Here is a 21210-nt window from a genome sequence, read left to right as displayed (position 1 = left end):
TTGTATCTCTTCTCAGTTGTCTCTTTCCCAAGCTGAACCAGTCCACATCTCTCCTCACACAGAATTGACTCTATAACTTTCATTATTTATTTCATGTTTTTGTGAACCCTTCCTACCTCTACTATATCTTTTCTTGTCTGACATAAACAGAACCACAGATAATATTCAGATCTCAATGCATCACGGCTTTATGTACTACCATACTGACTTCTCCGGGTTTGTTCTCCACTGAAATGATGACTACCTTTCTGTCTTCTTATTTTGGCTAACAATGGAAATTTAACTAACATTTTGGGAATCAGCAACAATAATTCCAAGATCTCTTTCTCAATGGGTACGATTATTAATTATTAATGATTAATTTGAAGAAGTGCATCTTATTTAGAAAAATGCAATCTCGGATTTAATTTTTCAGTGATTTCAGTTCACTATGAACAAGTTATTGCAGTCCACACTGGAGTCAATATGTGAATTTTAAATGAAAATGTATCTTACTTCAGTTTCCAAACCAGTCCATCTATTAAGCTTATGCCTGTTAGACTTAAGTTGTTCCTACTATAAAATTCTTATCTCCCATGTACATATTCACACAGCCTGTTTGTTAAGAGAGGTCTCGTTAAGCCCCAAAACCACCTGATATTATGGCCACACACCTGTCAACTGCAACTTTGTAATTTTCCAAAGCAGATTAAAAATGCTACACTGAGGGTAAAGACAAGATGGCATTCCATTGGACACAAACACTAAAATTTAAAGCATAATCGACCTCTCAAAATCTTCAATAAATCAACCACATAGGAATATACTGACAGTAAAGGACTCCAGGCACCAGACCAGAAAATAATATGACAAGAAGCTGAATGTCATCTACTAAAACTAAAACCTGGTATCTGTGACCACTATTTTGAAGGGAGGAAGAATCTAAAAGTATAGTGAACTTTGCTGTTTGCAGTTCCAAAACAACCGAAACCCAGCAACTTAGCTTTATAGATAATTTATAACTCTACTATTCTTATGCAGATAGAACAAAACCTACCTGCTTTGCAGCCCACAGTTAACTTCAAAAAGAGGTTTAAAAGCAGGATTCACTTAGGTCAACTCCATTAGAAAAGGAGGTACAAAATTACATTGCTAACAGATGAGAGAAACAAAGGTAAATCTGTGTCACACCTATCAGGGAAACCATAGCAGAGAAAACTGACCATATTTACCAATAGCATGACACATAACAAAGTAAAAGAAAGACTGGGAAAGACTTTCAGGAAATTTCAGAACAGAAATCCATAGAAAGAAAAAAAAATACTGCTAGTTTTAGAAGACAAGTTCTTGTATTTTTTGTATCTAGTGGACTACTAACCACATTAATACAAATAGCAGGGAGAACAGCTGGAAATTGGCTCCAAGTTCTGCTGGACTGATAGCTCTGACCCCAGTTCCTCACATACCTAGATTCCAATGCAGCTGAAAAAGACACAGCAGATGCTAGAGCATGAAGGATCAATTAGATCTCCCAGAGATAATCTAAAGTTCCTTGGCAGATGGCATACTGTGAACGATGCAAATGCCAGTCCTCTGAGCTTTTCAATATCTGGGTTTAAAGGTTCCTCCTGGATTTTAAGCAAGCTCATTAAGCACAACAGTTTGGAGGAAAAAAAAAACAGTCCAATGGTACAAGAGTCTAAGAACACATCTGCAAACTAAAACGGTATATACTATACAGCAGCCTCTCCAAGTATAACACAAGTTTAAGAATTTCTCTGATCTTCTAACATCCCATCCTAAAAGTCAGATTGCTTCAGTCTAAATCCTGAAATAATCAACATCTGCTTTCCTAATCCTCCCCAGTGGTCTTGCATAGTATTCCAGCTTTGGATTATTATTATTTTGCTTTCAGTAACTAAACTGGAAACACAGGTATTATAAAACAATTGCTAAACCAACTGTTTCACTACAAAAAAAAAAAGGAAAAGTGATTTTTCGTAAAACAACAAAACTTTGTCTCAGTCTTCACTCTGACAGCTCATTTGGTTTCAGAGTTCTAAGACACTGGTTCTCCTCCATCGCTGGTATCTTCTCTTAGTTATCTAAAACCGTACCCTAGAAAACTCATTTTACCTAGCTTTAGTCTTTGTGTATGATAGATGACTCTCTTCTACAGGAAGAAGTCTCTCCTCAGGTGACCCCTGCTTGGCTCGCTCCACTGTTTTACAGGGCTTCCACTTGTGAGTGATGTACTTCAAATTAAGACTCTTCCTCTTAAGACTCTTCCCCTCTTGCACTGTTTGCACACTGCCAGCAACTCTTGGAATCAGCATTGAAAACACAGGCAATGGACACCAATGCAAGAGTACAGGGCATTAAAGTAGTATGTGCATCAACCATACTACAATAATACCAATTTTGGCTTGGGAAGCAGCCCAAACACAACACTGCATTATCAAAGGAAGCAAATCTAGACTACCAGTTGGTTCCCAGACATCAACTTTACTGAAATGAACAGGGCTTTCACTAAATTTTTCTAGAGTCTGAAGAGCACACCTATGCTTATTCATTTTCTCACTGAGCTGGTGCTTTATAATTATTTTTTTAATAATGTTTTATAGTGATATGTCCATTGCTCTTCCCAACAGCTGCCAAGAGATTTTGTTTTTCTAATGATGGATGAGTTCAGGAATTTGCCATCATACCTTGAACTTGACAAATTCTTTATTTCCAAGACTGCAATAATGATTTCATTAAGTACTCCACTAAAAGAGTTTGAAATTGAACAAGAGAAAAAGCATTCGTTCAATCACAAATGGAGCAGCAGATGACACCACTGTCAAAAACGTAATCTTCACAAAGGCAAGAGAGGCACCTGAAGTGTCCAGAATTTAACAGTTCAGCAGTTTTGTAGAAGGGGCAAATTCGAAGCCTAGGATCTTGATTAAGTCACAGCAAGTTGGCACATGAGGACATTTCAAAGACTCCCCAGCTGTTATCTAGCTTATTGATAAGATGTTAAGCAGGCATTACTAGGTTTCTGTCTCAGTGCTGCATGCAAAGAAAAGAAAGGGCTCGGTTCGTCCCTTACATGATCAGGGCACCTGGGATACAGATGCACTCCCAATGGATACACTCAAACATAAAAAGGCAATCCATGCCTGCGGGATGCACATGAACCCACAGCAGAGTTCATACAAAGTGTAGCTTGAAAGTAACATTCCAGCAACTCAGTGAGTGATTCCACTCCAGTTAGAGAATGGTTATTTACGAGCTATTTGCACTATGAATACCACCCTCCATGGAGATTTAATTCAGAAAGATGTCTCAATCTCATTTGGCAAGCTGAGTTTATCTAGGTCCTACAGAGCAAAGAGAAAGGGGGGAAAAAAGGAAGAAGAAGAAAAAAAGACAAAACAAATTATTTTCCAAATTCACAGCTTCAGGAAGCACTTATCCCCACCACAAGTAATACGAACAATGAACTGCTTTTTGGACAGCTCCCCTTCCCTTTTCAGAGTTCAGAAACAGTCTAACTACTGGATGCCACATTTATTTGCTAGAGTTACAGTCTAGTCTAAGAATTATAGTATACTTTAAAAACTGTATTTAACACGTTCTTGTGTTCCTTCTTGTCTTCCTTATGTGTTTTATGCTTTATTTTCCTCCTCTTGAGGACAGCCTAAGCTTTGCTGAGCTCACTTACCACTGATTGATGTAATTAAGAAGCAAATTCAATACAGAAATCATTGAAATACAAAATAGACATTTTTTCAAAATAATATCCGAGTTTTCATCATTTAGTCTTGCAAGGCTAGTTCATGAAACAAGACAAACCTGTGTTTTTCATAGTAATGACATATCACAAATCCATTTTCTATAAAAATTCTGTTTACAGAAAGACCAAAGCACAGAGAAAGCTGATAAATAGCCCATCCCATTGACAGGCTAATTTCTCTGAAAGCAAAATTCATTTAAATGTAATGTACTCTTCATATAAACGGAGGTTAAAAAACTAAGAGCTTCTGACAGAACAAAGTTTTGTAATGGAGAGCTATTGTAGATATTACTGTCTTGAAAATATATCAGTTTTTGCATCCAGCTTGTAAATGAAACTTCTGCTTATTTCTCTGCGAGTAAAGAAACACTATCTCACACTCCTTGAAAGATGACATAAGGAAAAGCACTGCTCTAAAAAACAGTAAGATATCTCTATGAGCTGGCTGGTTAGGATAAGTTTGAAATTTGTCAAATCCTCTTCATGTTCTAGAAAGCACTATACTCAAAAGAGATTCCTTCAGGTTTTTACCTTAATTGTGACTATGCATGTAATGAATCTTTAATTAACTACCTCTAGACAACAAATACTCTATTTTATACCATATTGTTTGTATATCATGTGCATTTACTAAACCATTTACACCATGTTCTAACTCCTCCTTCAGGGTTACACAACACTTTATGCTATTTAACAGCCCTAAATATCACAGAATCAAGACAAGAGGTTCAGCTGTCATTTCTAAACAACTAATAGCTCAGCTATGATTAAGACAGTCATTGTTTACAAATTCAAGGAAAATTTCTCACACAGACATGTTGTATGAACAAGCACTGAATTTTTCTTTGAATTAAACATTTAGGATGCAATTCTAGTGAAGCAGTAACTTTTATTTGCTGGTGAGCAATATTTCTGTTTCTATTTTGTAAACTACAACCTCCATATTGGTAATGAGTAATACTCTTGCTAGACCTCAGAGATTTTTTTTTTTTGAGAATTTCAACTACAATCATATGTAAACATCTACTGTACTCAAACTAAAAAGGTAAAAACAGTAGGCACAAAATTATTTTAATGTTTGTTTACACACAAATGAAAAAAGCAAAAACCACTATCTGACCTCAGACTTCCCATTAAAGAGAAATATATGCTGCAATATCTATCTGTAAAATAATCCATGAAGCGATGTTGTTGACTAGTAAATGGGGAATTAAAATGTTAAATTAGGATCATGCCCTGATTTTTTTTTTCCCCCTACCTTAATTTGGATGCTTTGTCCCTCATGTATTGTTCCTGCCATGATGCCTGAACTGGCTTTTCTGGAGGCAGTGCTTGTCTGTGACTGAGAAGAGGTGCTGCTTCTGGCGAGATATTGCCTAGGTCTTCCTTTTCTTGTGTCTCTATCTTTTCTGCTCTTTGAGTTCCTCTTCTCCTCATGCCCAGCTCCTTACCAACCCCCACACCAATGGTGCTATACCTAGTTGCATCAGTTTTCCCTCCCTTTCACCAAATATATCAACTACTACTAGAAACTGAGAGAAGTTTTACTGCTACATGAGAAATGCTTCCAGCAATTTCACAACAAAGCTATTGCAAAAGCCTCATGGCACAAAGGCAATTATTTTAAATTACCAAAGAGCTGGATTGCCAGAAAACTGCTGCCTACCTGAAATTAACTCTTTACTTAAAGAAAAAAAAACAAAGTCCCATCCCATAAAACACTGCCTGGTTATAAGGAAATTAGTAATACAGGTTTTCACATACAGAAAATAATAGCTGCGTTCTGGAAAAGTCATTCAAGTAGAAGCATATAAAATCCATACAGTTAAGACTCATTATTCACTCACTGGGCTACTCATGCACTTTTGAGCATATAATTTTCTGTCAAAATCTCTTCTGACCACTTGGTAGAAATACCTTTTTCTTTACAGAAGAATTTATTTTAAGCAAATGTATCCAAAGGAGCAGATATTAAATAGGGAAACAAGCCAGTCTTGCCATGGTAACAACTTACAATTACAATGTTCACACAAAATGTATACAAAACAACCTATTCTAACCACTGGAATGCACAAGTGATACAAGTGTAAATGTATCACTTTGTTTCCTCTTTATCTACCCAACAGACCAACTTCACTTACTGGCTTTTCATTCTTAAACATATATGGGTTTCCCAACCTTTGCTCAGTTTAACTTAGTTCTTGCAGAAAACAGATGTGTCTTCAGTTTCTCGGGAAAGCTCTGATTAACAATCAATACATTAACTTTAAACCTTTAAAAATCAGAAAGGTGGTCACTTAAACTTGGGATTGCTAACTTCGGGCAGAAAAAAAAAGTATCACATAAAAATACGGTATAAAGATATGGTAAGATAAACTTATCCTAGCCAGACAACACAACAAAGATTTTACTTATGAAGCCTACATCATGCATGTGTATGACCTTGTTATATTAAGCTTTCTCACAACAAATGCAAATTTCACAGAATTTACGCAGTGCATATTTTCTATAACTTTAAGCTTAACTACATTTTAATATCCTGGTCATTAACTCCTTTTCTAAGGTATTTTCGAGACTCTCTGTCCACCAATGAGATGCATAAAGAATCCTGTAACAAAACCTGTACTAGATACAGATTTGGAATCCTTACCCTGTGAATAGTACATTCAATTTTGATAACTCTGTTACAAGAACATCACACATCAGAAGCAAATCAGAAAAGAAAAGGAAAAAAAATAATTACCGGGTTGGTACAAAGTTTGGAAGACTTTTATACTTTTTAGATAAAGAAAAATGGAAAAGAAAAAAGAACTAAAATACACTAAAACCAGAGCAGTATAACCTGATAGCTCAGACAAGAATTTAGGCTACCAGGAGGAATACTCTAGGAGTGAAAGAAAAATGCAAGCAAAAGTATCAAGCAAGATTTTTTTTTTTCCACCCAAGAGAAATGTATTTGGGTGTTGAACTGACTCTTAAAGGATGGAATAACTGAACATGAGTGCCTCCGAATTAGCGAAGGTACTTATGGATGCAGTGCTAAAGCCAAGTCATAGATGCTTATCTTTCAGTGTTGACAACGAAAGCATACAACCCGCTCTACCTCTCTTACCATAATTTCCAATACAATGGCTTTTAATTTGCACAGAACCAAAACAGGATCACTTGATAGCTGAAGTAAAGCAGAAGCATGGCTCCATCCTAAGCCAAGTGCCAGGTATCAAACAGCAGTAGCTCAGATATAAAGGGCAGAACTCATTAAAGCCTGGGGCTGGGAGAAGGAGAGGAAGAAGCCCTAGTAAGGAAATAATTTCTCTCTTTTCAAAGAAAGTATAGTAAAATATTCAAATATGGAGAAGCTAAAGCTACTTTGCAGGAAAGAGATTGGGTTCCAGGAATCCTTCCAGTTGTTGAAGTCATAGCTGTCTGATTCCGTCTTGTTTAACTGAAAAGGTGTGTTAGCTAATACCCATAAAGACACTAGCTAGAAACATTTTGTTGGCCAGTCTAATTATACACAAAAAATATGGTGTCAACATTGACACCTGTATTTTTATAGCTGCCTTGTTATCTGGTCCTGCTGTTTTTTCTCCCCTTTCCTTCTACTTTCTCTTTCCTGAACAGCCAAGAAGGTAGCACAGTATTCATGTGTAATGGTGACTGAAGGCTAAAAGTGATTAGGACCGCTCTTCCCCTCATTTCTACCTGTTACAGAAACATATTTTCCTTTTTTTCCTAAAAAAATAATGAACTTCAAATACACAGAGGTAACAGTATAAAAAGTTTTTTTGGTCTTGAGTTACAGCTGTCTAACTGACCTGTTTGTTGGAATTCCTGATTTGAATAAGGCAGGAGGAGATGTGAAATCAGCTTTGGTCGACTGCACTGCCAACTCTTTCTCCAAATTTCCAGTTCTGCCCTGCTGTACCTTCAAAATAACATTTCATCATTAGTTTAACCTCAGAAGTGTAGTAGCCCCAACACTCAACATAGCACACAGCCAACACAAAAAGAAAGTCCAACTTTAATTAGATTTTTTAAAAACTCTCACCTTTGCACAGCTACTAAAATTCTGTATTTTATGAGGATATATTACTTAAGTACTTGTGTTTAATATATATAAGAAGCAATATGTTGGAGAACAAATTATTACAGAAGATTAGACAGTTTTAATACTTATTTTCTAAGCATTTGATTTGGACATGAACAGACCAAACTGGTTTTCTTGTAGAATTTCCTGTATGAACAAAATAACATCTTAATTTTTAAAAGAAGCAAACTTACTAAAACAAAATAAAAATCTTCATTATCTTATCGACAGAGATATCTAACAAGTCTGCTACCCAACAACAAACTATGAGACAGGAAACTGAGTGGATCCTCCATCTGCCTTACTGACCATGAGATCTAGTAACAACTTAATTTCTGAGTTGTACAGAAGTCACTTCATAATCTGGGTTACGCAAACTTTAAAAGATTTTTTCATTAGTGCAGACTGAATACTTCAAAAACATACTGCTGTTTCTGAAGCACTGCAAAATTCCAGAGACACGTTATTAAAGCTATGCGAGACCTTTGGTGCAAGTACTTCCAAGTATTGTTTGATTTCAGCAGCACATAATACATGAAAGAAAAACCGACATGGGTTAGCATTAAAGCCAAACCTGTCCTGATTCAGTTTTTAAAGACACTCCCACTATACCAACCACATAGCTACCTCACTCTACATCACTAGTTCACTCATGGTATAACATCATATAGGCTCTGATCTTACAGCTTCTTGTAGGCAAGTGAACTACTAAGCTTTTGCAGAATCTTACTTCTAAACACAGACACCTCTTTCCCAAACCCACAGAAAAGCACATAAATAGTTAAGATTCATTAAAAATTGAATTAAACTTTAGTATCCAGAAATATGAGGGGCGGGGGAGTACTGAATAGGTTTGGTTTAAGTATTTATCTGAAAAAGTCTGTAAGACTTCTATTATTTAATAGTAACTGGAAAATGTAGGATACAAAGTCTTGCCAGTTACAGATTAGTCCAAACATACCATGTAAATTACATGAGACTTAGTATTTCTGAAGAGTGGAAAGAAAGTTAATGAAATTATTTAATAATTATATGTAAACTCCTTGTAAAACACATGACAAACTTTTACTTCAGACTCTTACAACACAATTATTATCTGTACTCTTTGACCACTGGACCCCCAGAGAGTCTATATTGAGCTAGAAATAGGGGAAGCTTTGCTTTGGAATACTTATCCTTCTTCCTTTAGGACAACAGTTCAGAGAAGTTTGAGAGTGTAGCCAGCTGCAAATCGTAACTCCCATTGCCCACCATTTCCACCATTCCATAACACTATAATGATAACTGAGGAAGACAAAAAGCCCTGGGGAGCTTCTGATCTGTTCTTGCTAAGATAAAGTCAAAATGACTGGATACCACCAAGTAGCATATGAGGGGAAACAAAAATACCTGTCTGCAATTGACACTTCTGTCACAGGAGTATACAGAAGAAAGCAACAAACCGTTCCAAGTCAGTTTAATGACAGTGCAAGAACAAAAATGACTGCATACTGAACATAAGAAAAATAAATAACCTTTGTGTTTTAATGTCAACTTCAGTATCAAATGAAAGAGTAAATGAGAAAATTAGAAGTTGAAAAAAACGTTCAATCCTTAAGACAAATCCTGTCATAACATTTTTCTGCTTTCTGAAAAATCAGCATTTCCAAACAGAAAAATACTACGTGTAACTTGATGTATTGCAATCTAATCCCAAAAGGACAACAGAAAAATATGGAAGATTGATTTTCACATCTCAGAGTTGCCAAGGATAAGTGTTACAAAACACAGTAAGAGCTACAAGGCCACAGGAAAAATAAACATGTCATAATCTACAAAAGCTTCCCCAGCACATCTGCACAAATTCTTTAATATGCACAAACAAATGCACTACAACTAAAAATAAACCAACACATAAAGAAAAATTAGTTTCACTGGGAAATTTGTTAGTTCACCAGGCCACTAACTCACATGTTTGCAGAAGGGTGATGAACAAAGCAACACTTTTTAATCAGCATTTTGTGACATATGCAGAAAGTCACCGATGTAAGATGAGAGTTTGAAATAATGGCTATGTCCACTTCAGTTGTTCTTGTATCAGTCTGTGGTGGCATGGGAAGCAATACTCAATAAAATAAGAGCAACCAACAAAAGTTTACTAAAATTCACCTTAAAAAGATGGTATCTGCCATCGAGAATCTCTGCACTTGGTCTTACTTCCATAGCATTGTCTTCAGCCTAAGTTAAATAACACATGCCCATTAAGACATCACACAACTCTTAAGTGATGGGCCGCAGTCTGAGTAACAGTACAGATGGAATCTAGCTGTAGCTAGTCTGTCACACTATCCACACAAATTGCCAGTGAAGCAACACAGGAACACTCTAGGCTCGGGGTCGGGAGTCAAGTGCAAACTCTAACAAACACACTGAACTGGGCAGAACAAGCTTATGACATCAAAGCAGCTTTACAGGGAAAAAAACATGTGGAACACCACAAAAGTTGTACTACTTACCGTAATTTTATTTGTGGTTGAGGTAACTGGTAAAATTTCAAGACCCATTCGTATTCTCTTTTGTTTTTCACAGTAAGCTTTCCAGGTATCTTCATTGAATCCATAGTTGAAATAATCAGAGAGATCAGCCCCTTTAAATAGAAAAGCATACATTTTTAGAACATTACAAAGTTCATCTTTTCTTCACTGAACATACATACACCTCTATTTACAACATCAAAAGGGATTAGGTATTGATCTAAAAACATACTACAGAAATGTACAATACAGTCTTACATCAGTAAACATAGAGTATTCATGGCTAAGACTATAAAAACATTAAAATTTAGTCAGAAAGAGTATCTCACCTAGCATCCTGTCTCAGGGATCAAGAGTAGATACTTAGAGAATATCATAGGACTTTATAATCTCCATACCTTTTCAACAGGATAAATGTAAGATCTACAGGTTTGCTGTTATGTTCAGTGAAGAACCACTGTTTTGCTTGTTATGTATTTGACACATTTCATTTTGACTCTAGTTTCATTTGATGCCACAAGTATTTTTATTGTAAGAGAGAGACCAGACATAACTTAAATGCACAGAATATATTTCAAATAGCTAACAGCTCAAACACCAGAATACTATCAAAGGCTTCTTTTTTCCATTTTGTAGACAGTATTTGCATTGCCAAAGCAATATACAAACATTAGAAAAAACTATATGCAGCAGCAAGATGTACTGCCACTAAAGAAAAACAACCAAGGGTGGTATTAGACAAGTCTGGCCAAATCACTTGAGCCAACCAGACAATACACACAGGAGACTTAGGGAAAGCCCATGTGGTACCAGTTTCATCTTCAAAGCTTAGGGACGTCTATGTGTGAACACAAACAAGCACAAGCAGCTACGTTTCACCATTCTTCATGCTCAAACCTGCTAGAACTATTTTGCGTTCTGCTTTATATTCTGTCCTATGGCACAGACCAATGGCAGTAATCTCCACAGAAATACAGATTTCCAAGGAGAGTTCAGGACATACATGCATTTAAAAAAAAAAAAAGGGCATGTCCTACAGTCTCTTTTTGCTGCCATATGTGCAGGACATATACTAAGAAACATGGCACACCCACACACTCTGTGGCACAGCACAAAGGCAACACGTAACTTAGCTGCTTTTTCCAAGTCATAGTGTACAGTATCTTCTAGCTATAGAGTAGATAACATCTACATGCAGTAAACAGGAATTATTATTAAAATAATCTACTGAATCCCTACATATCCGTTAACATAAACCAGAGCATTACCTGGCTTTCTCCACGGTTTATCTTCAAAAGAATCTAAATCTACTTCCAGAAGTGGTACACCATTAATACTTCCTGGTGCATCTAGATCCACCCCTTTAACTTTTGCACCTGTGAAGAAAAGTTAGAAAGTTAGAGCCTTCTGTCTCTACCAAATAGAGTTTTAACAGTTCTAACACACTTAAATAGAAATAAAAAGTCAGATTTAAATTTATCAAGAAGTTTTGGAAGTGAAAATCATTTCCTTCATCCAAAACAATCAAATATTTTTTTGCATTTCTACTAATATTACCGTGTAAATTTTCTTACCAGAAGATGCATAAGCTCGTCCTCCTGTCTTAATATTGAGATTCACGGGTGCCGCACCATAACTTAAAAGAAATTAACAAAACTGAATTAGACAGAGAAAACTCTTAAAACAGAAGAAAACACAAAACAAGAGTTAGCTAGATCCAGAAACAAGCTGGACCCAGGCTCAATCGCCATCCTGAATCTCTAGCTTTCCAAGCTGGTAACACTGTAAAAGTAAAGAGATCAGCCTAGGAGGAAGAGAGTGTACCTTTCTATGCTCAGTAGCAACTTCTCCAACTAATAAAGAGTTGTGAAGCAAGTCCCAGTCACTCTTCCTGAGTTGAAAGGATAAAGACCTTGATAGAAACAAGAATGGACAGAACCAGAAGAAGAAAGGAAAAATGCAGTTCATTTAGGGATACAGATGACACTCTAGGGATTAGAGTAAAAACAAAATAAAAAAAAAGGGTTTAGACAGGACCTTTTTTCATAATTATTCCCTTTAATCTGTACAGAAGTGGAATATACAAGCATTCCTCTACAACGATTGCAAGGCTGTCTGTTTCAATGTACTTCTAGCAATTCCCTATCCTCATGACCAACACAAAAGTGTGTAACATTTCACTTTCTAAAATACATGACAGCTTTCTTCATAGAAACGCACTCAGAAATCTAGATACTGAACTGACTTAACGGAATTACAGTATTGTTCATTTGGAACATTAAGAGCTAGCTTTGACTACCATTTGCATGCAATGTAGCTTATCCTCACAGGTGGTATCAACCCATAAACATAATGAGATTAGCATATAATTAGAAGGCAGCATATAGTTTGCAGTACCACTTTCATTCAGTTTTAGTTTTCATTCAAGTGCTACAACAGTACAAAACTGACACAAAACATTTAACCTTCTGATCCGCCATGCTGTATTTGTACATGACTTTGTCAAACGAATCTTACTTTTTTTTTTAAACAGCAGTTGACTACTAAATGAAAAATTATTTAACCCTATAAAAATAACTTGTTATACTGAAGTTAAAATGAACAACAATGTTGAATTTGCTTTAGATTACTGCCCTTCCATGAACTTTCTGTTCAATTTGTCCAGAAAAAAAAGGTTTTTCATAAAACAACCATTTCTACATAAAACTTTCTACTCTAATTAGATTTAGGATCATCTGCTCATTGTTTTCTGTATTCATAGAACGAGCACTAGCAAATCCACTGAGAATATAAATCTAGTTTTGCTTTAGTCTCACAAAATTTGAGGTCACTGCCTACACCACAAGCATACTGCAAGTTATTGAAAGCAGACAAATAAAGAACTGAAAGAATTGCTATTTTTAATTTGCACAGTTAGTTTAGGATATGAAATACTGAAAGTTTAAAAATACTGTGTTTCAAAAAAGTAAAGTAAATCACCTGCATTCTAAAGTTAAGAACACAGTAATATATATGAGTCAGACCCACTTGCAGACCTGTCATAATTCTATTAAGAAATGAAGCCCTAGTAACTCTGGTTTTAATAAGCATAAAAACATCAGGATTGCCAAGACAGACAAGCAAAACATTTCCCTCAGACAACTTCCATGTAATGAAAAGTAATATTCCATAATTTTGGGTAAAATTAACACTGTTCAAAAGTGTCCAGTGAAAAATAAGCCCTTTATCAAGAGAAGAAGGAATATGAGGCAAGAGCAGCCAAAAAAATTCTTGTATGGTACAAATGCCTAAACCATGATCTTGAGAAATTATCTCCAGAGACTGGCAGCTCCATCCTGAAGTACACTAAAATCTTATTTGAGAACATCAATAGGAATTGAAACTATAGAGGTCTAATTAGAACTGTATCCACTAGAAAGGACAACTGTTAGAAAGGACCAAAGACAACTGTTTCTAATGCTCTCTGTGCTTACCACTCCACCATTTGTAACAAAAATGTCACCGTCACAGTAACGACCCTAAAAATGCTATGTAACATAGCCGTTCCACAACAAAAAACAACTGTCTACTTTACAAACTTAATACAATTATTTCTCAAAATCTGAAAACAAAATTTAACTCATGCAACAGCTCTTCCTTTAAGACATTTCATTGGTTACATTTCACTTTTTTGTTTTCAAGTCACTGTATCATTAAAAACATCGTTAAAGAGAGGAAAAAAAACTAAATTGAGACTAACTATGCATACAATTTGACATTGACAAGTATTAAAGAGCCTGAATTAATAATTAAATGTAATCTTGAAAGTTCCTCCAGTTAATGCTTGCAAATAACTTACCCATACTGTGGAGCTCCTGTTTTAATATCTCCTATGGTGACTTGAACATCATCTTCATCATCATCACTATCACTATCACTGTCATCCTCAGCCTCTGCCACCTTCTACAAAAGAAAAAGTCATTGCTTAGACAAAAAGCAGTCACTTACCTTTACAATGGAAAAATAATCCAGACAAAACTATCCAATCTAGAAATCTTCGAAAGAAAATTCTCCTTTTCCTAGACCTCAGAATTGAGCAGCATTAACAGCAAATTTAGGAGGCTCATCTTCTGAAACGCTACAAGTATCTGAAACATCTGGATCAAAATAGGGAAGTATCTTTAATATTAAGCTCTGTTTCTGAAACTTGATATTCCCTAAATAAGCATAAAATAGTTTCCATTACCTAACATCCTTCTTCCCTCTATCTAGCTCATACAAACAGGTTTGACTCTTATCTTGTCACTCAGGAAAGAACATATATATATGCAAGACTATCTTCTTGCCATCCTCAATTACATAACCAGAGTAACTCAAATAAATGTTTTTCCAGTTGTAGATGAACACTGTGCTTCAGAGAAATCTATTCAGTTCCTAACATCATTAAACCATATAAAATACTTGAGATTTTTCAGTGAACAGGCTGAAAAAACAGATACAAGAGCACACTGCATGCTGTTCTGTCACATAGCATTCAAGCTTGCTGGTAAATGACAGTCATTACAGTTCATACCAAGAGTTCATCAAGTCAAGTGTTTTGGGTTTGTTTGGTGTTTTGTTTTGGTTTTCCCCTCCCAGAGACCACAGGGAAGAGAAAAAACAGAGCAAACACGTATGATGCTCCTCCCTAACATCAGCTGCTGATTATTATCAGCTCAGGGTATTTCCTAAGCCAGTTATGGTTTGTCTATTTAGTAACCCCTAATGGATCTCTCTCTCAAGTACTTGCTCAGACTTCACTTGGACTCTCATAAACTCCCAGCAATGACACTCTCTTTGGCAAGGAGTTCCACAGCACCGTCTACTGCATGAAGATCCAATTTCTTTTATTTTTTTTCATCCTGGCTCCTATGACTTTTATTTAACAGTCTCAGTTCTCATACAGAAGGGACTGGGAGGAATCAGTCCTTATTTATAGTCTCCATACATGATTTTGTTAGCCTCCATCGTATCCTACATACGCCTGTCTTCCATGCTGAGAAGTCCTTTGCCTACTCAGTCATTCCTTGTATGGAAGCTACCTCGATTACTCTTGCTGCTCTTCTTCTCTCAGCTTTTCTCAGTTGAAGTCTTACGATGTGAGGGGAACAGAACAGCACACAGAATTTAGGGTGCAACTGAACCATGAATTTATAGTATAATGATACCTTCTGTTCTCTATTAATTTTCTGCTACGTCCCAAGGTTTAACTGGTTTTTAGACTCCAGACAAGCACTTAACCGTCAATTTCATGGATCTTTCTACATAACTTGGAGTGTCCCTCCTGAGTGGTAATGATCAGCTCAGAGACCACCTGAGCTGATACACCATATTTGTAAACCTGTTTTTCCTCCCATGAACACCACTCTTCTTTTTCTACACAGAATTTCAATAACCTTTTATTAACCAGTCCGTTTGTCACGGATAGTCCTTGCTCTTACTATCTTGAATAACTTTGTAACATCAGAAAACTTGTGATCCCACAAGTTACCCCTTTTCAAACTAATTTATAAAGACATTAAACAGCACAGGTTATGCACAACATTCCAGAGAATCCCCACAGGAGGTGACCTTCCTTCACCGTGAAAACTGAACCTTTACTTCTACCCTCTGTTTTCTATCTTTTATACATCAATTATCCATGTGGGACTGATCCTATAGCTGCTTAGTTTTCTTAAAATGCTTTGCTGAGGAACTTTTTTAAAAACTTTGTGGAATCCAAGTGAACTTTACCAACCAGATCACCCTTATTCATATACTTGTCGAATCCTTCAGCAAGAGGCTGAACACACTGAAGCCAAGTTGATTTTGCCCAGGTAGCCTGCAGTTATCCAAGCACAGCTGAGATCTAGCCCTTATCTATTACACCATCTATTAACTTGCCTGGTACATAAATTAGACAAAAATAAGCAGCTGCACAGAAGATAAGATGTTGGAGTGCAGTTCATCCTTGCTATAAAACATGAATACAATTTGCATAAAAAGTAAGAGTCTAATCAAGGAAGGGGGAAAGTCTAGATCAGTACAGATATTCTGTACATGACAGCTGAAGATAGAAGACAGTCTTTCAATGACCCACTGCTGAAAAGTACAAGTTCACCACTCTCTCACACACTAGGCAACCCACACGGTAGAGAGCACTACAAACGCATCAAACAGAAAATAACATCTTGTCTGGAACATGTACCTTTTCAATCAAAACCAATTTCACTTACAAACAATGATTTCTTAGTTCCCTCCTCACAGAAATATTCACCTTTTCTTATTCAATCAACTTAAACACCATCCATTTTTCTAGGTTGCTGCTGACCCTTCATGTGTACCTTTTACCATGAAGTTCTCAATTTTATGGAGATGTTCTAATGATATCCTAACAATGCTAGGCTTTATATAGGTGAAAAATACAAAGATATGCAAGTACAAGGAAACTGTGCCAATGAGGATTTTTAGAAATATTTTAAAATCAGCAAGTCCAAAAAAGTATACTATTGTCTCCTTGCACCTCACATACCAAACCTACTGCCCACTTACAATATTAGCATCAGCACAAAAAGCCTTTGGTGCAGTTCAAATAAAAAGCTTTTCAGTTTAAACAACTGAAATAGGTTCTTGTAAGTTTTTTTTCACCCAACTTTAAGCAAGTTGTAATATCTTTCATAAACAAAGCACTCGACTTACTGAAAAAATATACTTTTGAGAGGCTAGTCCTTAAAACTTGCACAAATATCATGATAATCGTTTCTGCATCACTTAAGAGAATTCTTGCAAGATATAAGCTAAAAAATGCCAGTGAAGTAAAATTACAGTTTTGCCATAGAAAAGATTTAAACTGTTCTCATTCACAGTAAACTGAGGCCTTTTATCAACACTGCAACTGCAAATTTCATTTCCTGGTCCTTTACTTCATCATACTAACACTGAAGTTACATGACATACTGAACATTGAAGACTACTACCAAACAAGTCTGTTACATTGCCTCTGAAAGGCACGTGTAATTCATGTCTTGATCCATATTTTCACATAGGTCTGCAAAGGCTGATTGTTTATCCTGTTCAAAAACAAAAAATGATCAGAGGATTTTATTTTCCTATCAGTGAGGAAAAATAGAGAGACCATCATTTTGAAAAGGATGTCTTCGAGAAAAGACAGCTGTCTTGAAGTACCATCTTTCCCCCCCAAAAAATGGAAGTACTATTCATTTATGTTCTGTAAGTTAGTTTTTAATAGTGGATTGCAGCTGGAAATGGGATTTCCTAATTTAGTAATTTCTACAGAGCTTCTGCAGACAGTGTCAAACACCTTTCAGAAAAAAAAAAACATCAAAAGCATACACTTATGCATTAATTCATTTAATTATAAGTCCTAGCCAAACTATGAATACCCCATAAATCAAAACAAATTAAAGCAGTATTTCAAAAACACATTTTAAACTACCGTTTTCACAACGCCATTTTCTGCAGCCTCCTCTTCACTTCCAGGTGGGGGTGGAACACTTAAACAAAAACAAACAGGAAAAGATGAAACTAGGTATTTATGCACCTATTATTTCACACATATCAGCTAGCGATGAAAAAAGCCTTGCTACATCATTCCAGAGAAGAGCCAAAGCTCCAGCTATCTCCTGCATTAATTAAAAAACAAATTATTAAAAAAATTTCTAGATGAACATAACTTTATATTAGCAGGATAATATTTAGGTATCATAAATCATACTAACTGGATATTTGTAGAACAGTTGGAAGTAATAAGGCACTACACCTGGATTCTCTTTCGAAATCGAAGTGATATTTTTCATAGTATATGAAGGGAGAATAACAGCTCCTTTTTTTTTTCCCCTGTAGACTGACACTTTTCAAAGACATAATGGAAAAAACATTTAAATACCCATAGGTAATGTTGCACTGAATCAAAATTCTCGCATCTGCATTGTGAAACTTTCTTCCACCATATGGAATAGCTACAATTCAATGATTAATTCAATTATATTTTAACTGTAGACTGAAAACTGTAAAAATTTTAAAACTGCTGGTCCATCTAAAATGACCAGCACTGCCAAATCCATGCAAATGAGCTGTCTCACTGGGCTTACCTACTGCTGCTTCTTACACAGCAATACTTTAATTTCCACAGTTCCATTAACTATTGGGATGTTGCACCACAAACAGCAGAGTAATCAGGGAGCCATTTAGAAACAATATTCTTTCACTGAAAAGATATTTCTTAAGTGGAGTGAGCAATTGCCAACATTGAACAAAATGATTTTGATCCCATCTTCTTTTGGCAAAATATCCACTCATGAGCATTGCACCAAAAACCAACATAGCCCAGGTATGGCCCCAGGATTCAAGCTTGACCATTTCACTTCATCACCCAGTAAAATGACAAACTAGTTACAGAACCTGAATAAAACCTCAGAAGTTTTATATATACGAAGAATGCCAAAACTGAGAGGCCAGAGACTGAAACATTTAACAGGTAAACTGTCACCACACTTCCAGAGTTCCAAACACAACTCATAAGATGCATAAACTACCATTTGTTATGCTTTTTAGTCCATAACTACGTATTGAGGCAGCCAAATGCCAAGCTAGACGCTACTGACCAGAAACTGGAGTAAAATACCACTGTTTCTAAAGCTCATTTCAGTTGCCATGCAAATAATTTTCTTAAACAACAGTAATACTGACAAAAGGTGCCAGGTCAAGAAAAGGCAACTTAACACAAGGAATCAATTGATATGGAATAGCTTCCAAATAAAAGAGTAAATACATAACTAGAATTCTTTGTCCTAGAAAAGAGATGATTCAAAACGATTGCAACAGAGGTCTAGAAAAGTGTTAAGTGACATGGAAAAGGTGACAGGAAACAACTGTTTCTTATACTACAAGAACTAATGGGAATCAAATAACGGTATCTAGTAGCTGCTTCAGAATGATACTGTATGTAGTCAAGTTGTGAAGGTCATTAATGCTGTATCACATTGTGCCTGTCAAAAGTTGACATCAGTTCAAAAAAGTAACTGAGCAAGCTTACGGACAAGAAGTCCACCAAGCGTAACTAACTTCAGGAGTTCTCATTGAGAAAATATCTGTTGACTGGCAGCATTTATAGGAAATAACAACACGTGTTTTCTTGCACTGGCTTCCTCTTTATTTGTTTAATTTACCTTGACAATCAACGATTTCCAGTCAATCCTTGCTACCAACCTCCATCAACTTAGCTAGATTTTCAAAGGAGCATCTTTGTACTTTCTCTCATGCAGCTCCTTATAACTCAAGCAGGCTCCCTCAATTGCTTCCAAAGCTTTTTCTAAATTTCTTTCAAATACCGTCTTACTAATAAAAAAAAAACAACCCCAAAACCTTAAGCAGATGTGTTATGAGACCTGCACATCAAACCAGCTGGTAATCTTCCACTGCTTCCGTTGTATTCCTCTTTTTGTAACTACACTGTAAACTCTGGGAGACAGACTGTCTTTTAATTTCTAAATTATCTAGAACAAATTAAGTCCTGACCCATTATTAAGACCGTAAAGCGCAATGATTACAGAAATAAAAGACTTGTTGGCATTTTGTGAGGGGTTATTTCTGTCCATACAGTTAAAACTTAAAATAACTTTCATACTCAAGTGTCCCAATTTCACAGGTAAAACCAGAAGAGCCAAGTCATTCTAGCAGACCAAACATACTATCTTAAGGGATTTTCAAAGACACCAGAGTGTATTCAGGTGCTACAGACTTTCAAAAGCTGGGAAGAATGTAATGAATACAATTTTTGTGCAGTCACGCTACAGGAGTTGCAGTTATCCAAATACTCACCTAGCTTTTTCTTCCTCTGGTCTCTCTGCTTCATTTTCATCTACCAGAACAGAAAAGAAATACAGTAGTTAAGAATAAAATCCTATGAATAGCAACCATGACAGATACCTTGCCATGCAGACTATTAGGCAACTCTGCAGTTTACTATTGAGACATTTTCATAATGTTTCAATTGTGAAATCAGTCAAACAGACCCCTGAGCACTCACAGTGCTCTGCACTGACAGGTCCACCACATGGGCAGGGTTTAGTTTACAGGTTTCACTGGGATTTGAACGTAAAGGAAGTCTCTAAAGTTGTACAGAAAGTTTATGCATAAAAGGTTAAGGCTGCTTCCGTACTTCAACACCGGTAGCCCGGGCAGGGGGGTACCGGGAGAGGCTCGGCCGCCCCAGGGGTGCGTGTGGGGCCGGAGGGCCATGTGGGCCTCCTGCCGCGGACGCCCAGCACACCTCGGCCTGCGCGGCCCGGGCAGAGGGGCCGGGAGACCTTCAGCGCCTGAGAGGCCGGTGGCCGAGCGCCCGCGGGGGAGGGGGCAGGGAGCCACGGCGGCGGCGGGGAGGGGGCCGCGGACAGACCCGGGACGGCACCGCCGGAGGGCTGGCCAGGAGGAGGGGACAGAGCAGCCGCGGGGGTGGCGGGACGGAGGGACCCTTTTAAACGGCTGCCGGCCAGCGCGGCTCAGCGGGCAGGTGTGGGCCGCCCTCAGCCACGGGCCGGCCTGGGGAGGCGGCGCACGCCGCGGCCTACACACCTCACCCCTGCTGCGGCGGCGGGGCAGAGCGCCGGGCCGGCGCAGGTGGGCTAGGGACGGGGGTCTGGGAAGGTCAGTACCGCCATAGAGCCACTCCTCCTCCTCGTCACCGGCGGCCCCGCCGAGGTCCGTCGACAGCTGCTCAACCTCGCCGGTAGACATGGCCGCCTCCCGCGGGACGGGTGGGCCCAGGACCGGCGGCGCTGGGGCCTCCCGCCTCTGGGCAGTACCGCCGCGCCGCCCCAGGCCTCCGCCGG

The 21210-nt window shown here is 37.4% G+C and overlaps 1 protein-coding gene across 6 annotated transcripts in view; it reads right to left on the bottom strand.

Moving 5' to 3' along the window:
• Window positions 1-21210, bottom strand: part of FIP1L1 (factor interacting with PAPOLA and CPSF1) — a 44642-nt gene extending 23432 nt beyond the window's left edge. For 4 of the 6 annotated variants that reach the window (XM_068403522.1, XM_068403523.1, XM_068403525.1 and 1 more), the window contains exons 1-9: window positions 21034-21210; window positions 20201-20240; window positions 17817-17874; window positions 14202-14305; window positions 11938-11999; window positions 11632-11739; window positions 10346-10476; window positions 9999-10067; window positions 7579-7688 (exon numbers count right to left, since the gene is read on the bottom strand). In XM_068403522.1, coding sequence (XP_068259623.1) covers window positions 7579-7688; window positions 9999-10067; window positions 10346-10476; window positions 11632-11739; window positions 11938-11999; window positions 14202-14305; window positions 17817-17874; window positions 20201-20240; window positions 21034-21115 — 764 coding nt within the window. In that variant the 5' untranslated portion in view covers window positions 21116-21210. The remainder of the gene's footprint in view (window positions 1-7578; window positions 7689-9998; window positions 10068-10345; window positions 10477-11631; window positions 11740-11937; window positions 12000-14201; window positions 14306-17816; window positions 17875-20200; window positions 20241-21033) is intronic. The other 2 variants (XM_068403524.1, XM_068403527.1) reach the window with 1 other exon arrangement.

Source organism: Nyctibius grandis, chromosome 6 (genome assembly GCF_013368605.1).
Source record: "Nyctibius grandis isolate bNycGra1 chromosome 6, bNycGra1.pri, whole genome shotgun sequence".
NCBI classification, from domain to species: domain Eukaryota; kingdom Metazoa; phylum Chordata; class Aves; order Nyctibiiformes; family Nyctibiidae; genus Nyctibius; species Nyctibius grandis.
This window is presented reverse-complemented; position numbering and strand designations above follow the sequence as displayed.